The sequence below is a fragment of the Globicephala melas genome, chromosome 7 (assembly GCF_963455315.2).
Source record: "Globicephala melas chromosome 7, mGloMel1.2, whole genome shotgun sequence".
Lineage (NCBI taxonomy): Eukaryota > Metazoa > Chordata > Mammalia > Artiodactyla > Delphinidae > Globicephala > Globicephala melas.
In genome coordinates, this window is record NC_083320.1 from 29,286,560 (window position 1) to 29,304,603 (window position 18,044).

General features: G+C 40.7%; 1 protein-coding gene across 1 annotated transcript in view; it reads left to right on the forward strand.

Moving 5' to 3' along the window:
• DYTN (dystrotelin) overlaps positions 1-18,044 on the forward strand; it is a 50,898-nt gene that overhangs the window by 9,451 nt on the left and 23,403 nt on the right. The window contains exons 3-9 of the mRNA XM_030851691.2: positions 2,190-2,391; positions 4,226-4,311; positions 4,822-4,922; positions 9,235-9,306; positions 9,586-9,749; positions 13,918-14,029; positions 15,501-15,649. Of these exons, the coding sequence (XP_030707551.1) occupies positions 2,190-2,391; positions 4,226-4,311; positions 4,822-4,922; positions 9,235-9,306; positions 9,586-9,749; positions 13,918-14,029; positions 15,501-15,649 (886 nt within the window). The remainder of the gene's footprint in view (positions 1-2,189; positions 2,392-4,225; positions 4,312-4,821; positions 4,923-9,234; positions 9,307-9,585; positions 9,750-13,917; positions 14,030-15,500; positions 15,650-18,044) is intronic.

The window sequence follows — 18,044 nt, forward strand, 5'->3', positions numbered from 1 at the left end:
AAATACAGTAAAAATTTTTATCCTGTAAAAATTCTCCAAAATGAACTTGGGTCCTGGCTGTGAAAAATGACAGGCATTCAGCATATCTGAAGTTACTGATTTCTAATAAGTTCTCTATTGCATTTTTAAAAAATCACTTTGTGTAATTTATGACATTTATTACAGCAGACCTAAAAAAATTGTTTTATATATATATATAAATTGTATTTTATATATATATAAATTGTATTATACACACACACACACACACACACACACACATACACATACATATGTCATTTTTCCTAAAGGTTGAATTTTTTTTAATATTTTGCCTTTGCCTAATAAGTTAGATAGACCAGTGGTTTTCAAACTGTGTTTCACAGAGTGGACATGGGTGTGAAGTAGGGTAAGAAAGGGCCAGCGAGGTGGGAAAAGGAAGTAGAGGCAAGTCGAGAAAACCCAAAGGGCCAGCAAGGTGGGAAAAGGAAGAATAGGCAAGTAGAAAAACCCAAAAGGCTATCTCCTCTACCAGAACAACTCTGTTTTGCTCTATCTTCCATATTGCATTTCTGTGAAAGTATCCTTTGAAGAAGGGATTCTTGGCTTTAAAAAAATTTTTTTTTAAATCACTGATATAGACAAATTACTTATATTATTCCAGAAATCAGCAAAAGGCAGAAGATGCTCACTAAAAATTTACCCTCAATCATGTTATTTTCCTGGAGAATGTCTCCTATTAAAGAAAGTTAGTAGCCAATGTTCACATGAGCCTTCATCATTGTTCATATGAGCCTGGGTGTGTACAGTGTAATTCGAGGGTGTACCTTTCTGAATTTTTTATTACGCCTGCATCAGAAACAGTGAATATAAATAATATGCATGGGAAATAGTAACAGTACACGAAATCAGAAGTTGAAAAGTTCTACCTATAACAGATAACCAAACAAAAATTGGAAAACAAAAGTCCCTAACACCGAGATAAACATATCGTGAGCTCCAGGCAGCAGGATCTGGAGAGCCGGAAAGCGTTCCTGCACAAATCTGGTGGTGAGATTAATGGACACCACTATTATCTGTTTTGCTGTAATACAGAAGTCTCGGCAGAAGACGCAGCATCCTGTGTACAGCACGCCAGGCCGAGGTGATAGGTTTTGTGATTGAATAACGATAAAAGAGTTTGCAGTCTCTACCACATGCAGCCACGTTTTTTTCACAGTCACATCCCAAAACATACCCCTCACTTTCTTAGACTCTCCCTTTAAAAGCCGTATCAGAGAACAAATAAAAAATTTTATTATACGTGCTAGATTTGTGGATGTGAGGTTGATTTACAAAGTAGACAGAAGTGCAGGGTTTTATCACTTCACAGTCTGAAGCATTTTAAATGCCAGCAGCTCTTGGTGCCACTGACATCCCCATCTCAGATGGCACAAGTGGGTGTTTATTCATTTTGTCTGTCATCCTCCATCTGCAAGAAACCATAGGGTTTCTTCTATCTCATTCTTCCTTATATTTATTGCCTTGTAACATTTTTAGGAGAAGGTGATAAAAAATATGTAAGAAATAAACCATTATTTTTTGTAAGCAACTTTGGTTTTATTAAGTGCCTTTCTGGATAATAATACTGATGAGACCAAGATCAAAAAAATAAACATTACTTAAGCAAGGGTGAGACCTAAGGAGTCTAATTCAGCAACTGCTCTTTTATAAAGATCACTGAGTTTTTTAAGTGATTCATTTGCATTTTTATACACAATATTCCTTCTCGAGCTAGGCTGTAGACAAGAAAAAATGATATTTGAACATGAAAGATGAATTTTCTCAATCCACTTAATAAACAGTATAAAAATGTTTTTCCCAATTTTTCACCAGTGTCCTAACTTCCTCGGAAAGCTATTTTCAAGTTTCTCACTTCTTTCCCTTTTAATTTCCTTTTATAAAGCCACATCCTAGAGGTTATACTGGGAATAATGTTCTAACTATGCTTTACAAACAGATGCACTTTTCCAAAATCAAATCAACTGTTAGAATAGGAGCACTTGAATTATATACAAGAGAGATGTATCCAAATAGTGACCATATGTAATTCCCTTAAAAAGAACAGCTGCCGTAAAAAACAGTCTTCATTAAAGACTAGATGATGTTTACTTTTTTGAAGCCTTTTGTTCAGATCAGAGGTGATGCAGTGTTTCCTTTGCTTCCTGCAGTGGACTTGATTGACAGTTCTCTGATTCAGCATGTCCTACTACGTCAGAGTCTCTGGGAGGCAAGAGAAAGTGCTGTCTCTGTGCAGCAGCTTTTTCAGGCTCTGCAGGAGCTGTTTCAGAGAGTCAGGGTGGAAAAACCAGGACAGGTGCACCCCAGAGCTCCGGAACTCACTCTGAGCCTTCTCACAACAATGTATGACAGGTGAGGCTGAGGGGACCATGCTGTGACCTCACAGGGGGTGTTTAGTTGCCTCTGGTCATTGACCAGTTGGGGTTGTCTAATATTTATTCAAGGTTTGATATCTAAGAAGGCTTCTTTGTTTGTTTGTTTTCCTCATATGTATTATTCAGGAGGGGAACAAAGAAGTACATGCTTATCGACCTCACTAATATGAATGATTCATGGACAGCAAAAAGGGGGAAAATCCACATTTTCATACAGACTCATTTCCACTCTAGAGAAGCACACACACCTTTTGCTAGGGCAGTTATGCATCTATGTATATATATAAATTACACTTTTCTCTTGAGTCCCCGGTAGTATATGTCTTTGCTTATTCCTTTATAACCAGTTGTCAGTTTCTGTTTGTGAATAACGTGTGCATAAATGGCTAACCTATTGTCTTAGTCTGGGCTGCTATACCAAACTACCGTAGACTGGGTGACTTAAACATTTATTTCTCACAGTTCTGGAGGCTGGGAAGTCTAAGGTCAGGGCACCGGCAGACAGGTGGGTCTGGTGAGAACCCACTTCCTGGTACATAGAGGGCCATCTTTTGGCTGTGTCCTCACATGGTGAAAGGGGCGAGGGAGCTCTCTGGGGTCTCTTTTGTAGTAATAGCAATCCAATTCATAAGAGTTCCACCCTTGTGACCTAATCATCTTCCCAAGCCCCATCGCTAAATACCATCACATTGGGGGTTAGGATTTCAACATATGACTTGGACAGGCACACATAAAACAGCTTACACCCTGTCAAAGGCTTGATTATGCATGCTCTAAGTCAGTGGTGTTGGGGGCGTGTGTGTTTGTGTGTGTGTTTACCACTTTTTTGCCCCACTTCAGTTGTGTTTATCTTACGTGGTCTTGACCCAGTAGCCTTCATCCTGTAGAATGGAGTTTTAAAAGCTCACAGTAAATATAAAACATTTGGAAAGTGCAGAAAAGAGTGAAGAAGAAGAAATACCACCCCAAAGCCTGCCTCCCAAAGGCAAGCACAGTTTAACCACTAGGCAAATTCCTTACTAGTTTATTATTTATTTATTTTTGTTGTTGTACAAATAGTATATAAACATGTTCTCAAGTTATTTTTTCATGATTTCAGTCTCCTTAAGCATTATGATCTTGGCTACCCTTTCTTGTATCAATGCCTGCCTCTAACAATCCGCCGGCATTTGATACATTGTATTTTGTAGGTTTGGAAACTGCACAACCAAGGGGCACGGGGTGATGAGGCTCTAAGTGAGGGCCTGAGAACGGGTGGATTTTTTTAATATAAATGTTTGCTCCTTCTGCCTGCCTTTTGGTCCTTGTCTCTGTTGTTTGGTTTCCCAGCTTGTGAGCCCTAAAGGAAGTGAGACTGCCTGGTCCAGGAGGACCCAGGAAGACCCAGGAAGATGCCTGTGTCTCCAGTGCCTAGGACAGTGCTTAGTACAGAGAAAGCACCCAATAAACATTTGTTGAACACATGAATGAATGAATAAATGAAGGATGAAATATTTTCATTCAATTCTTAGTTCTGTCAAATTCTAGATATAGGAAAACTGACCATGAAAAGAGTGAACTTGTAACACAGTGTCAGAAATGTCCATTCAGGGACTTCCCTGGCGGTCCAATGGTTAAGACCCTGAGCTACTGCTGCAGGGGGCGCAGGTTCCATCCCTTGTTGGGGAGCTAAGATCCCACATGCTGCACTGTGCAGCCAAAAAAAAAAAAGAAAGAAAGAAATGTCCATTCACAGTCATGGTTTTTATAAACCACTTCACCAAGAATAACCCTGCCTTCCCCATTCGTATCTCTGTTTTGTTGCCATGCAGCTCGGGAACGGGTTTTCTCAAGCTTGGACCTGCAGCCGCCGCCCTGATTGCCCTCTCAGGGGATAGTCCTCTTACAAAATACAGAGGTAACATATGTAGGAGTTTTGAATGTCTGAAGTGCGGTGACCACCAAATCTCTCCAACACGTTATCTGCTTCACTCACTCCTGTATCCCCGCCACACTGCTCTGGTTCGACAAGTACTCAGCAACACTTAGAATTTTTCAAGATGTTGATCTATGCTTTCTAACTATTCATAATTTGGTTATCCTTGATATTTATTTGTATAGGGATTATTCAGACACCAGTAGTTATTATTCCCTTAAAGACAGACTCCGCTCACATCGCCATTTACCAACCTTGTGGTCTTTGTCATTGATGTGCTAGATTATCAAAAAGTTGAAATGTGAATGTGTCTTCATTAATTATCAAATTATTTAGTTTGGGAAGCCTTCAAAACAGCAAGCAAATAACCAAGAATTATAACTTTCGCCTTTATAGCCACAAATAAACTGTTTAGAATTCAAAGCACATATTCTTCGAAGATATATAGCAAGTATTCAGTTTAAAGATTTCTTTCCCCCCTTATGTGTCTAGCTCTTTTTCAGCTCTATGCAGAAAATAACAGGGGAGGTTATAATTCTGGGGGACGCATGACTCGAAGGATTTTGAGAAACCTACTAACAGATCTACAACAGGTAAATCTCTAATACTTAAGAATTCTAAATTTGTTCCAGTTATATTAGTCACATTTATTATAAAAGGATCTGATTTTTACAGTGTCAGTTCTACCTTAATATAGCTCTCCATGCAACCTCTCTCCTCTTTACCTGGTATTATCTGAATATAGGCTGATCTATTGCAATTGCTCCCTAACTGGTTTGCCCAACTCAATCCTCTCCTCTCTGCAACTCTTCCTCCACACAGCAGCCAGTGACTCTTCCAAAATGTAAATGTAAATGCCTAAAATTCTTCGTTGGCCATATTCTGTCATAGAATAAAACCTGAACTCAGCATCACAGGCAAAGCTTTCATGATTTGACTCAATCCTTCTCTTTTCAGAAAGAGGTAAATCATGATACTTATACAAATATAAAATGAACATGTATTCAAAATTTAATTTAATTTGTTAATTAGAAGAGGGCTCCAGTAAGTTACAACTAGTTGAAAGAAATAACCAAAGAACAGACAAGCTGATAGATTAAGAATGTTACAATGAATTTGCAGGTGGACCCAAGACTGACTTTGGGCTGAAGGGGAGGGTTGTCCCTCAACCAGGACAGAATTTATTTGCATGTCTATAGATCAGAATTATTTGCATTGTGATCAGTTGTCTACAAGTTAACATTAATGTCTACAAAATTATAAAATAGCTTAGTCAAAGACAGTGATGCATATCTCATAGGTTCAGATAATCCCATTGAAACAATATCCAGTGGTTTCTTTTGAGTATTCCACAGTGTTTAAGTTTTCCTTCCATCATTGTCACTCTTGCGTATCAAAATTGTTACTGTACCTGACATGCACCAAGTTCTCCATGCCTGACTTGTGCAGGTGCAATCTGTCTGCAACACCACTGCCTCTCCTTTCACTTGACAAATACTGTTTGTCTTCCAAGATCACTCAAATATCAGTCACCTCCTCACTGAAAGCTCCTTTAACTCTTGTACATAATTTTGTTATAGCACTTGTCAAATGTTGTTGCAATTATGTCCTAGGTATATGTTTTTCCCACTAGGCTGCTTCTCAAGGGCAAGAATTTTATCTCATTTATCTTTATGGCTTGAAAAGTTCTTGATACTAAAGCCTTCAACGGTGCTTAATGGGAACATAGATGAAATGCAACCCCGAATACTCAAATAGTTGCTTTCCATCATTTCCTATTCTTTAAGAATGTACAAATGTAGTGTTGTTTTTATCCATACTAGGCAAGGGAATTTAACGCCCTTAAAGTAAATATGTTTCTTAAATATTAAAATGATGTAAAATCATGTAACCAAGCAAGATCTTCTGCAAATGGGTTAAGCAGGCTCTGGATTATCTTGTGTACAGTGCTCACTGTCCTTATGTATCTTTTACTCCTATTTCAAGGATGTGTCTATTCTTCTTCAAGCCCCTGTAAAATCCCCAAACTAGGTTTTCCTTACTGTGAAGCCATAGTAATTTTCTGTCATTTTTCCGCTGGGTCTGGACTGTAGGGGAGAAAAAAATTTCTTTTTCCTTGACTCATCTTAAGTTCTGTGACTGGGGCCCTATGTATTGGACTGGCAAAAGACAGAATTAACAAGAGAAAAACAAACCAAAGTTTAAATGTGTATGGTGCATACACGTGGAAACACCCAGTGATGAGTAACTCAAAGAGGTAGATGGAACTCAGGCTTGTAAATTATTTTACATTAAACAAAGGGAAGGGGGCTCTGGGCTTCTGGGTGGGGGGAGGCAAGTTATGAGAAAGTGACCAGGAAATAGATGGTGAACAAGGGTTGTTTAGTAAGGTTTGTTATGCAGATTTAAGTCTGTGAATTTTCCATTAATAAGAGTTGTTAAGAGTCCTCCTTTTCCTGATAGGGAGAGGGAGACACTATTGGTAAAAAGAAATTTCCTTTATAAATGTATATTTCCTTTACAAAAGGAAAACCTGTGCCCTGTTTTTATAGCTTTTTCTGCATCTACTGGTTCTCAATGGCCTTTAGTTCAAAACAATATGTATGCCAAGGGCTCGTATTTGGGGGTGACCTATTCTGGTACCCTTCAGAACCGAGGATTCTGAACTGGGGATAATTATGATACAGGTGGGAGTGGGTAAGGAAAGAGATTATCAGACAGGGAATATGATTTAGAAAAACCTATCCAAAATTACCTTTGCTTTGATTTGGCCTTAATAGTAATAGTTTATGTTCATATTGATTGTAATAATTAGTATTTAATGTATTCTGTAAATTCCAAAGAATATGTAAGATGTTCATATTTTTTAAGTGGAGCAATGATTTTTTTTTTTTTAATTCCTAAGGTTCAAACATCATATGTAGTTATTTAAGAGCCGCTCTGGTGGTTGCAGCAACACATGGGCCCTGTTTTCTGCTGACTCCAGGCATGTTAAGGAGCTACTTCCCCATCAATCCCAACATCTTAGGACTCAAGCTGCGGGGAGCCAGGGAGACTGGGAAAATCTGTCCATGCATTTGTGCAACCAAGCTTGTTACACTAAGGTGTTGAGGTGGATGTAATGAAAGAAGATGGACGGAGGGGCATTTTCCTCCTCCTGAAATCCTGTACTGCTTCCTCACTACTACAGCCGGCCCCAGGCTCGCTCCCCATCCAAGAGGCCCTAAAAATCTGCCCTTGTTTCAGGCTCAACTGAGGTCAATGAGCTGCCGCATGACAGCTCCTGCAGCGCTGTCTCCCCCCCAATGCGTTAGTAGGCTTCTGAGAAAGCTGTTAGGAAGGTGGAGATTTGCACGGCAAATTATCATCCCATTTACTACCATTAAGAACACTGAGATGGGTTCCCACAGAAAACTCCAGGCCCTACCGTGTAATCCCAACCCCTCGCGCAAGAATCGTCATTATCATTTCAAGTGGTGTTCTGCCTGTGCTGGCATGCTATCCAGCCACACTGCATCCTTCCGTAGAACACCTGCAAGAAATTAGTCAAATGGGCAATTCATCCACAAAATCTTTGTGCACACACTTAAAAGCCAAAAGTGTAGGTTAGAACCCACTACAGAAGTGAATTTTCTTTTGACTGGTGTCAGAATCACAGAGCTGGCAAGCGGGTCCTATCTGATCCACATTCCTTATTTTACAAATGAGGCTAAACCCCTTTCTCAGGGCTCAAGGACGCCGTCCAAATAAGTGCTCCAGTTAGCTCATCAGCACTCTCAGGCCAAAGTATGGTTAGTGAGTTATTTTTTCAGACAAAAGCCAAATAACGCATGGTACTTATTCAGCTGGTGATGGGGTTATTATCAATTTAAAGTACAAGCCATCTTGTCAGGATTACGCAAATGTTTGTTGACTTCTGTCTGGCTAATTGTCAGCAAAGTGGCTCTAAGTGCCACTTTCCTGATTAGAAGAATGTTTATTCGAGTTGATGGACTCAGCAGGGGGGTCTTTGAAATTACTTCTGAGCTTGGGAGCAACGCCTGCTGACAGACTGTGCTGTAGAAGACATCAGATGTGAAACTGGGACCCACAACCAAATGGGCATAAATGGAGGTGACAGGTACATGTATCTGTGCATATAGATAATGTCAGGGCCAAGTCCCTGGCCATCTCGGCAGTCACAAGGGGTTCTCAGTCCCTTAGTTAAACTCCTTAATGGGACTGATTGAAAGATGGAAACCATTGAGTGAGGTAGTATAAATCAAGCCATTGGAATACACATCAGGACTGGGTGTGACAAAGCTTTGGGAGAACCCCTCAACAGGGTAAGGAGTCTTAGAGTGAGATCTCAATTCTGCAGCTAACTTGCATTTGTTTGTTTGTTTTCTTGCTTGTTTGTTGTACCTTGGACAAAATTCCAGGTCTCAATTACTCCTTGCTTTAAACAAAGATAATGACTGCCCTACCTCAGAAATTGGGATTTGTGAAAAGGAGACGACGTGAAAGTGTTTGAAAAGGTTTCCTTAAAACTGCCCTGAACTTTGATACAGTATCGTCGTTCCTTGTAATTCATAGGTGCACAAGGGCAAAGAAAGATTAAATATTTGACTGGGGTCAAAAGAAGAAAAACAATGCAAGCCCTCCCTGTATTTCCCCCACTGCCAGACTTTCTTCTCACTCCTCCTCCCAGCTCCACTTCTTCCCACTTGTTCATTCATTATCTCTATTCATACACGGCACAAAACCCACACATGTCCTGTTTGCCTAGACTGAGACAGCTCATCCAGCCTCAGACACCAGGTACTTGTGACGCTATGGCCGTAAGCGCCACCGCTCAGGCATGACTGGTGGTCACCTATTTCTCCATTTCTTGATCGCTGACGTGGGGTTTCTTGCCTCTTGTAGATCCCGACTGTCATGGGGGAAAGTCGAGCTCTGTACTCTGTGGAGAGCGCTACACGCAGCTGTTTCCAAGGGGTGAGTGCCATTCACATGTCCCTTGGACCTGGGGGGCAGACACCACTGCTGGGGGGCAGACACCACTGCTGACCCATTTAAATCACGGACCTACTACTCTACACCGCCTCCTAGACAACCTAATTTAGAGGTAGACTTGCCCCGACTTTGCATGTGATAAACTTCTTAAGCAGAGCCTACAGAAACAGAGCCAGAAGAGAAGATGAAAATACATTTTCATCTCTACAAGAGACCAAAGTTCTGCCTAGAGACACATCTGAGTGTGCCATGGTTTTTCAGGTGTTGAGCCCAGCAATTAAAGAAGAGAAATTCCTATCTTGGGTACAATCTGAACCTCCCATCCTCCTGTGGCTCCCGACCTGCTACCGACTGTCAGCCACTGAAATGGTCACTCACCCTGTTCGATGTCGAATCTGCAGGAACTTCCCCATCACAGGACTGAGGTAGGGTCATTCATCACTATTACATGGACCGTCACTCTCCAAATGGGTCTGGAGTTGGAGCTGCGTCTCTCCAGATTGGTTTTTGTGGTCCTTCTCACACATCTAGAACTCAGTTGATCTTGGGGGGTCAATAATTTCCTGTATGAGTGGTCCTGCTTATAATACATTTTATTTTACCTTCTATAATTAATGGAATATTAAGTTCTATTGACACATACTCTGACCGCTAGATGTTTTTGTTCCTTAAGGGGAAATTTTTTTGTCTTTTGTTACCAAAAAATGCTGTTAAATACTTTGGAACCATCCATAATAATAACAATAGTTTACATTCTTTGCTTTTTTAAAAAGTTTTATTGAAGTATAGTTGATTTACAATGTTGTGTTAATTTCTGCTGTGCAGCAAAGCGGTTCAGTTAAACGTATATATATTCTTTTTCATGTTCTTTTCCGTTACGGTTTATCACAGGATATTGACTATAGCTCTTTGTGCTATATAGTAGGACCTTGTTACATTTGTTAAATGTTGAACAAGTGTTAGGTTGCGTAGTTCACATGGATCATTTCATGTAAAGCCTGTTACAACTCTGTATAAATGTGGTATTATTATGCCTAATTTGCAGAGACACTAAATAACTTAAACTTAAGCTCACATGGTTAGCAAGTGGCAGAGGCTACCGACCGAATCCAGGGTGTCTGCTTTGCAACCGTGATGCTCTGCTGCCGCCTTGTGCAGACAACTGAGAACATTCCTTGAACCCAAAGGAATGATGAGGCTTTGTGGGAGCAGCTCACGCCAGAGCTTCTCTGGCCTCGAGGAAAAGGCAGATTTGAAAGCTAGGTTTGGACATTGGAGATTCAGACCTTTCCACAGCTTTGAGGATGACAGTCAAAATCCCATATTAGGGAAAGGGTGTTGTAGTTCTCTTGTCAATACAACAATAAAGGGCTTCCCTGGCGGCGCAGTGGTTGAGAGTCCACCTGCCAATGCAGGGGACACGGGTTCATGCCCCGGTCCTGGAGGATCCCACATGCCGCGGAGCGGCTGGTCCCGTGAGCCATGGCCGCTGAGCCTGCGCGTCCGGAGCCTGTGCTCCGCAACGGGAGAGGCCACAACAGTGAGAGGCCCACGTACCGCAAAAAAAACCCCAAAAAACAAAAACGAAAATGCCGCTGTGTGACTTTTCCTTTCTCCTAGAAATCTGAGGCAATGTACAGTTTTCATATATGCAGACAGCTGCGTGATCTGGGCATGGCCTTGAACCTGTCTAGACCTTGGTTTCTTTGTAAGCAAGAGGAGAGGTGGGTCAAATGATGACTTAGACTTCTTTTAGCTGTAACCTTCTGAGTCTATCAGAAATTGCTTGAATGTATTACAGTTCTAACCTTAAACCTGTGTTTTTGGCTCTCAGAAAACTCCAGCAATAGCCTCAAGGCTTTTAGTTTCAGTGAGATTCATAAAGACATTTTAGAGCAGAAGTGTTTGCAGATCTGGAAGTATAGCAGGAAGAGGCAAAGACTTGACCTCCTAAAGTAAGAGAAGCTACAAAGCCCAGAGCTTGTTCCTAAGTCAAGTGTTCGATTTTAGCAGAACGTGTCACATTTATGCTCTGTAATAGCCATGTAAGTTTGAAATGAAATTAGGGGGAAAAAAGTTGGTTCTCTATGAGTAAAGCCATCAACAACAGACCAGTCTCATTATCCACACTGCACCCTTTCTCACACACCTGTCGGTAGTTTCAGAGCATGGAGGAAATAAGCCAAGATTAGGGTCAGTGTATTGTCCTAACAAGTCAACTGTAACCATACAGTAATGCTAAATAAAGCAGCCAGGACAGGTGGCTCATCAAATCATCTTTATAAAAAATGCTTCATGTCTCCCCAGTTACGCATGCTGAATAATTTTCAAAGCTTTGTAAAAACTTTGCAAGGCCGAGAGGGCAGGGTTTACTAGCCCCATTTTCTTCATTGAAGAAACTGTCATTCATTTAATTTCCTTCAACTAATGTTCTTTGAAAACCTGCGTTGTTCCAGGTATCTTCAAAACAATGAGCTTAAGTTTCCATTTCAAGGTCACCTGGTAACAGTGGCATGTGACTCAAACTCAAGTCTCCTGCCTTGGTGGTCTATTAACAGGGGTTAAAATAGCTGGCTCTCCATTTAGATGGTATCCCTGGGCTCAAAACCTAATGCTACCACTTACTACGGAGTTGTGTAACTTTGTGCAATTGCTTAAACTCTCTTTGAATCAGTTTCTTCAAATGAGGATAATAATAAGAATGCCTTGCCTTAAAGAACTTTCATGGGGATTAACTATGTCAATGCATGTCCACTGCCTGCTACATAGTAAGGGCTCAAAAATGTTTGCTACTGTGATAGCCCTTCAACACTCTGTATTAATATCCTACCCTGGGACTAGATGTCAGGGACGGCAGTGAACAAGGACTGTGAGAGTTGGTCTCATGGCATTTGCACCCTCCTGCTCTGCCTTCCAATGACTTTGGTCAGAAGCCCTTCTGCCATCTGGCCTCAGGAACATTGCAAGTGTTTTTTTTTGTTTGTTTTATTTTTGTTTTTTTTGCGGTACGCGGGTCTCTCACTGTTGTGGCCTCTCCCGTTGCGGAGCACAGGTTGCGGTCGCGCAGGCTCAGCGGCCATGGCTCACGGGCCCAGCCGCTCCACGGCACGTGGGATCTTCCCAGACCGGGGCACGAACCTGTGTCCCCTTCATCGGCAGGCGGACTCTCAACCACTGCGCCACCAGGGAAGCCCCACTGCAAGTTTTTATTCCTCCATTCTCCACAGTTACCTGTAGGTCTGATAGGGCTGAAAAGCGCTAACCCTTCTTCCTCACCCCAGTCTGCATTACCTTACTCCTCATCTTTCTACCTGGGATTTCCTCTACTTTAATCTCCCACCCAGCATTCTATGCCTAGCATGAGTCTCAGCTCTTCCAGAAAAATTTATCAGACCATACCAGCTCCCAGGGATGTCCCCCATCTCTCCTACAGCATGTATTTTCCATGCCTCTTACTCGGCACTTCATCACACAGTATCTAATTTTGCTAGTTAGTACCTCAAGCTTCCATATCATGTCTTTGCAGCCAGATATGAAATTTGAAGAGCATAGGAATCTTGTCATAGTTTAATTTTTATAACTTTGAAGACTGGGGTTGAAAACTCAAATGCTATTGGGGGCAAGGCAAGGAGTATAAATGAGGGCAGTAGTCTGGGGAGGGACTGTCTTATAGGTGTAGCTGTCCCCTTGTCCTCGCCCATTGCTGCCGTCGATGAGGAAGACCCTACTTTATGCCGCATCCTCTGTAGTTGAAGCAGGAAAAAAAGTATAGATCCCTGATATTTTGCAGACAAACAATATGATCCCACTCATCCTTAAAAGTTACTAATTCATGGCTATGAGGTCTCACCAGCCCTCCCCAATATTACAACATGTTCCCTGAGTGCCCAGAGACACCCTTCCCTACCAGAGTGTCTCAAGATTTCCGCCTGTCTTTCTGATCACAGGAGATTTAAGATTGTAACTGTCCATAACAGAAAGCCTGCAACACTGATGTGTTAAGAAACCTGGGTGTGGTGGTCACTCAGTCCTGGCTGGTGAGGAACTCCCTCTCTTCCACGTTATTCTTTCCTACATACAGATTTCTGATAAATGACACATTTATTTTAGATTCTTTATCTATGGTTTTATTTCCCCCAACACCACACAAGAATACAGGTCCAATATCATCATATCTCACACATTTCCAGAGAAGCTAGAATTCAAACTTTTTGGAAATCTCCCGGTTTCCTTTAAGTTGGCAATTAAATTCAAATTACCTGAATGAATTATGCAGCTGCACAAATGTGGCTGCAGACTTAAGGGTCTATCCTAAATGTTGTAGCACATAATACCCTGCATGTAAAAGACACTTGGTATTTGGGGGGCGGGGTGGAGAGGATGAATCCGGCCTCTATATGATAGTTTGTTGACAAAACTATATTAATTTAATGTCATGTTATAAAAATGCCAACAGAAGGAGACAACTTTATACTCACTCGATAGCTCAGACACCTCCTGTATATTTTAGGGTGCTTATTCTCCACCTGAATAATACTTTCTTTGCTCACCTCCTAGTAGTGATGTAAGTCACACTTCCATTTTAATTGGCAGATACCGCTGTCTGAAGTGTCTCAACTTTGACATCTGTCAGGTGTGTTTCTTATCTGGTCTTCAGAGCAAGTCCCACCAGAAGTCTCATCCTGTGATTGAGAACTGCATCCAGGTAACATCTAATGCCGTGTACCAAACTCTTCATGAATCTTATCAGTGAAAGCTACAGCAATTAAAAAACTTTTCCTCCTGGAAAACCACAGGTTCTGCTCCTTTCATACATATAATATTTAAGACTAAGGAAGTGGCAAGCTCAACCTTAAATATCTCTCAATATACATATACTTTCTTTACACTGTAGATTTTAATAAACCTTTTGGGGATAAGAAAAGGCCAGAGTCTAATGTGAAACCATTGACTCCTACTGTGCACTAGAAAATATCTGAGCGGTAAGAGGGGAGAGGCATTGGAAATGGACACAGATTAAAAAGAAAAAGCCCTGGTTTGGTAAAATGACGCCTCAAGGTCTCTAGTTGCCAGTACATTTCGGGAATTTTCTTTTTTAACATGTCTTTTCCTGAGCACTAAAATTCAAGTAATTTTTTCCTTAGGAAAAACAAAAGAGAAAGATTTCTATCTCAGTTTTGACTGGAAAAGTGTAAAACTGAGACTTCATAGCTGACTTTCAAAATTTTTTAAAGAAAATTATAATACTCAGCAAGAGAATTCAGCTCTTGCTAAGAAGAAAGAGAAATAGGATAATTTTAAAGCAGAGAGCATTTCAATTTTTCCAGAAAGGACACTCTCTTTTCATCACTGAGTATGAGTCCGTTTCTCCATGCAGATGGCCTCATCCCCAAATTTCACAATAGTGAAAAATATTGATTAATTACCTTTACTGAGGACAGTTCTCCCCTCATTCTCTCTTTACCATGAATGGTCCACAAAAGTCATGTGCCTCAATCTTGTCAAATAATTTTCAATGGATATTGCTTTACTAAATTTTATTAACCCAGATCCTCAGATTATTGGCCTATGATCCTCTTGTTTCTAGAAGTCTGGGGAGAAATAGGGCTTATTGATATTAGACTGACACCATGTGGTCATTTTGTTATTACACTTTAGATTTCAAGGGTTGAATATTTTTAATTAAAGGTCTCGTTGCTTTGTTTCCTTTTGCCTTACCTGTGGGGGGGACTTCAGGTGGTCTGAGAATCCATTGATATTTTATACAAGACTAGATGTATGAGGATTTTTCTGGAAATAAAATCTCAGAGGAATCCTCCAAATTAGTAACCACAGGCTTAGTCCTCTTTCATGCCTTCTTCTAGCTTTCATACCTTCTTCTAGCTTTCATACCTTCTTCTAGCTTTAACCTTCCCCATTCCTGGGTTGCTCTAAGGAACAGGAGTTTTTGTAGAAGTTGGGGGGTATTTAATTTGGAAACATATACTATATGTATGTGTATAGAGAGAGGATGTGAAGAAATTCAGGTAGTAAGGAAGTAAGATGATTTTTCTGTGGACATCACGGTAAGTGAAATAATTTCAGAAACTTCCATGGTGGCCAATCCACTCACGTAAGGAAAGAAGACCACTTTAAGACTGATCTGGTGCCTCTTGTTCTGTTGGCCATTCCAGCAGGTGTCAACAAAAGACAATACAAAACTCTTCCTCAGGACCCTCAGAAACAACCTGCTCCAAGGGCGCTGTAGGAGGAAAGAAGCTGCGAGAAGGCAGTGGCTGCTGGACCAGGTGAATCCAAGGGATGTGGCTAACCAGGCACAGGCCAGGTGAGTGTCTCCGAGTGACAGTCGTGCAGGTTAGCAACCCAGAGCCTGGGTACTAGGTTATGAAGCCAGCAAGCAGGGGAGGGGTAAAGATGCTGTTCCCCTCTAGAAGCGACCTTTAATTTTAAAGTAGACCGCGAGACAAAAATACCTTTAAGTGGCCCATCCAATCATTTAGAGTTATCCCAACTAAAGACCTCAGGCAGACACAGAAGATTTTTAGTATTAGAGTATTTGAATAACTTTCTCCAACATCTTTCTTTTTTGTTGGGTTACTTTTGAAAGCCTAATTCAGAATTAATACTTATTTTTAAAAAAAGGAAAAGAAAGACACATTCCATCACTCACAGGTGAGTGCTATTCACATTTCAGCATTACCAGATCAGGAATTATGCTACAGACACAACTTTTCAACCTTTTCTCCATTTACATTAAACGGAGAGCATTTTCCCTGTCATTAGCTTCCAAAATATCATTTCAATGACCTCACTCTTATCCTTATAAGGAAGTGCCATAATTCACAAGCAATCCCTTAACATTTTGGTTATTTTCAAATTTTGCCCCCCACCAAAATTCTGTAGTCAGCATCCCTACACACGCATTTTCTTATATTTTATTAAATATTTTATATATATAAAATATATATAAAAATATAAATATATATTTTATATATAAATATATATTTATATATATACATATATTATATATATTTATATAAATATATAAAATATATAAAATATTTTATATATTTTATTAAGATAAATTCTCTCAGGTAAAACCATTGCATCAAAAGTTGTGAATTTTGTTAATCCTCAAAATTCAGAATGCCAAACTATGCTTCAGAGGGTCATCTCAAAGGATGTCCCAGCACCACTGGTATCTGAGATCGCCCATCACATACCTGAGCACCAGCCTAAAGATGACTTTTTAAAAGTCTTCATGGGGCTTCCCTGGTGGCGCAGTGGTTGAGAGTCCGCCTGCCGATGCAGGGGACACGGGTTCGTGCCCCGGTCCGAGAAGATCCCACATGCTGCGCAGCGGCTGGGCCCGTGAGCCATGGCTGCTGAGCCTGTGCTCCACAACAGGAGAGGCCACAACAGTGAGAGGCCCGCGTACCGCAAAAAAAAAAAAAAAAAAAAAAAAAAAGTGTTCATGACTTTAACTACTGAAGTAACTCCTTCTTTATAATTTAAAATTTCAGAAGATAAAGGAAAGAGGTACTGTTTCCATGGGATTATGATCATCAGACTTTTGGGAGAAGAAAACCCAGAATAGTTCATTCACTCTTATTTTATCTACCAGAAGTATAAGAATAGATCACTTTAATCAAATTGGTATTCATTTATTAATTTCTTTTGTAATTCTCTAAACTTTTCTCAGACATCTACCAGCATATTTCCTTCTTGATCCCAGACCCTATTTCTGTGGTCATTTTGTCACTTTTTACAGTTTGGTATAATTTAATGTATTTTTACAGCTCTTTAAAGGGAAAAAAAATGCATGTTGACTTCGCATTAGATGCTATGCCTTATACCTGTACCACATTTTCCTAGCAGGTGGTTATCAATGTATTCTTTTTTTTTTTTTTTTAATTTTTGGCTGCATCGGGTCTTTGTTGCTGCGTGTGGGCTTTTCTCTAGTTGTGGCGAGCGGGGGCTACTCTTCAGTGCGCGGGCTTCTCATCGCAGTGGCTTCTCTTGTTGCAGAGCACAGGCTCTAGGCGCGCCGGCTTCAGTAGTTGTAGCAAGTGGGCTCAGTAGTTGTGGCTCGTGGGCTCTAGAGCGCAGGCTCAGTAGTTGTGGCACACAGGCTTAGTTGCTCCGCGGCATGTGGGATCTTCCCGGACCAGGGCTCGAACCCGTATCCCCTGCACTGACAGGCAGATTCTTAACCACTGTGCCAGCAGGGAAGCCCCAATGTATTCTTAAAGTTAGAGAATTTGGATATCATCTTGATGTATAGCTTTAATAGAGTACAAATAATTTAAATTTTAAAATAGAAACAAAGATATCAGATGCCAATTCATCTGTCTTCTTCAGGCCATTTATTTCACCTTTCCCTGACAGAGTGACAGTAAATTAGGACAATTAATCAGCTGGATTTATTGAATACTTGAGATCTTGTCGAAATTCCTCCATTCTCATAGTTAGAACACAAAGATCCATGCTCTTATGTGCATTTCTTTTGGCCACAGAAGCCTGCCTGATCTTTTACAAATTTAAAATATGATGGCATTCCTCACGCACTCATCTTGCCCAAACTTCTGTGCCTTAAACCCCTCCATTAGCTTCCCATTGTTTTTAAGCTAAAACCTAAAAGTTGTAAGATGACTTAGAAAACTCCTGCATGTTTGAGCTACCCTGGGAACCTCTCCAGTGTCATCTCCCCACCAACCTCT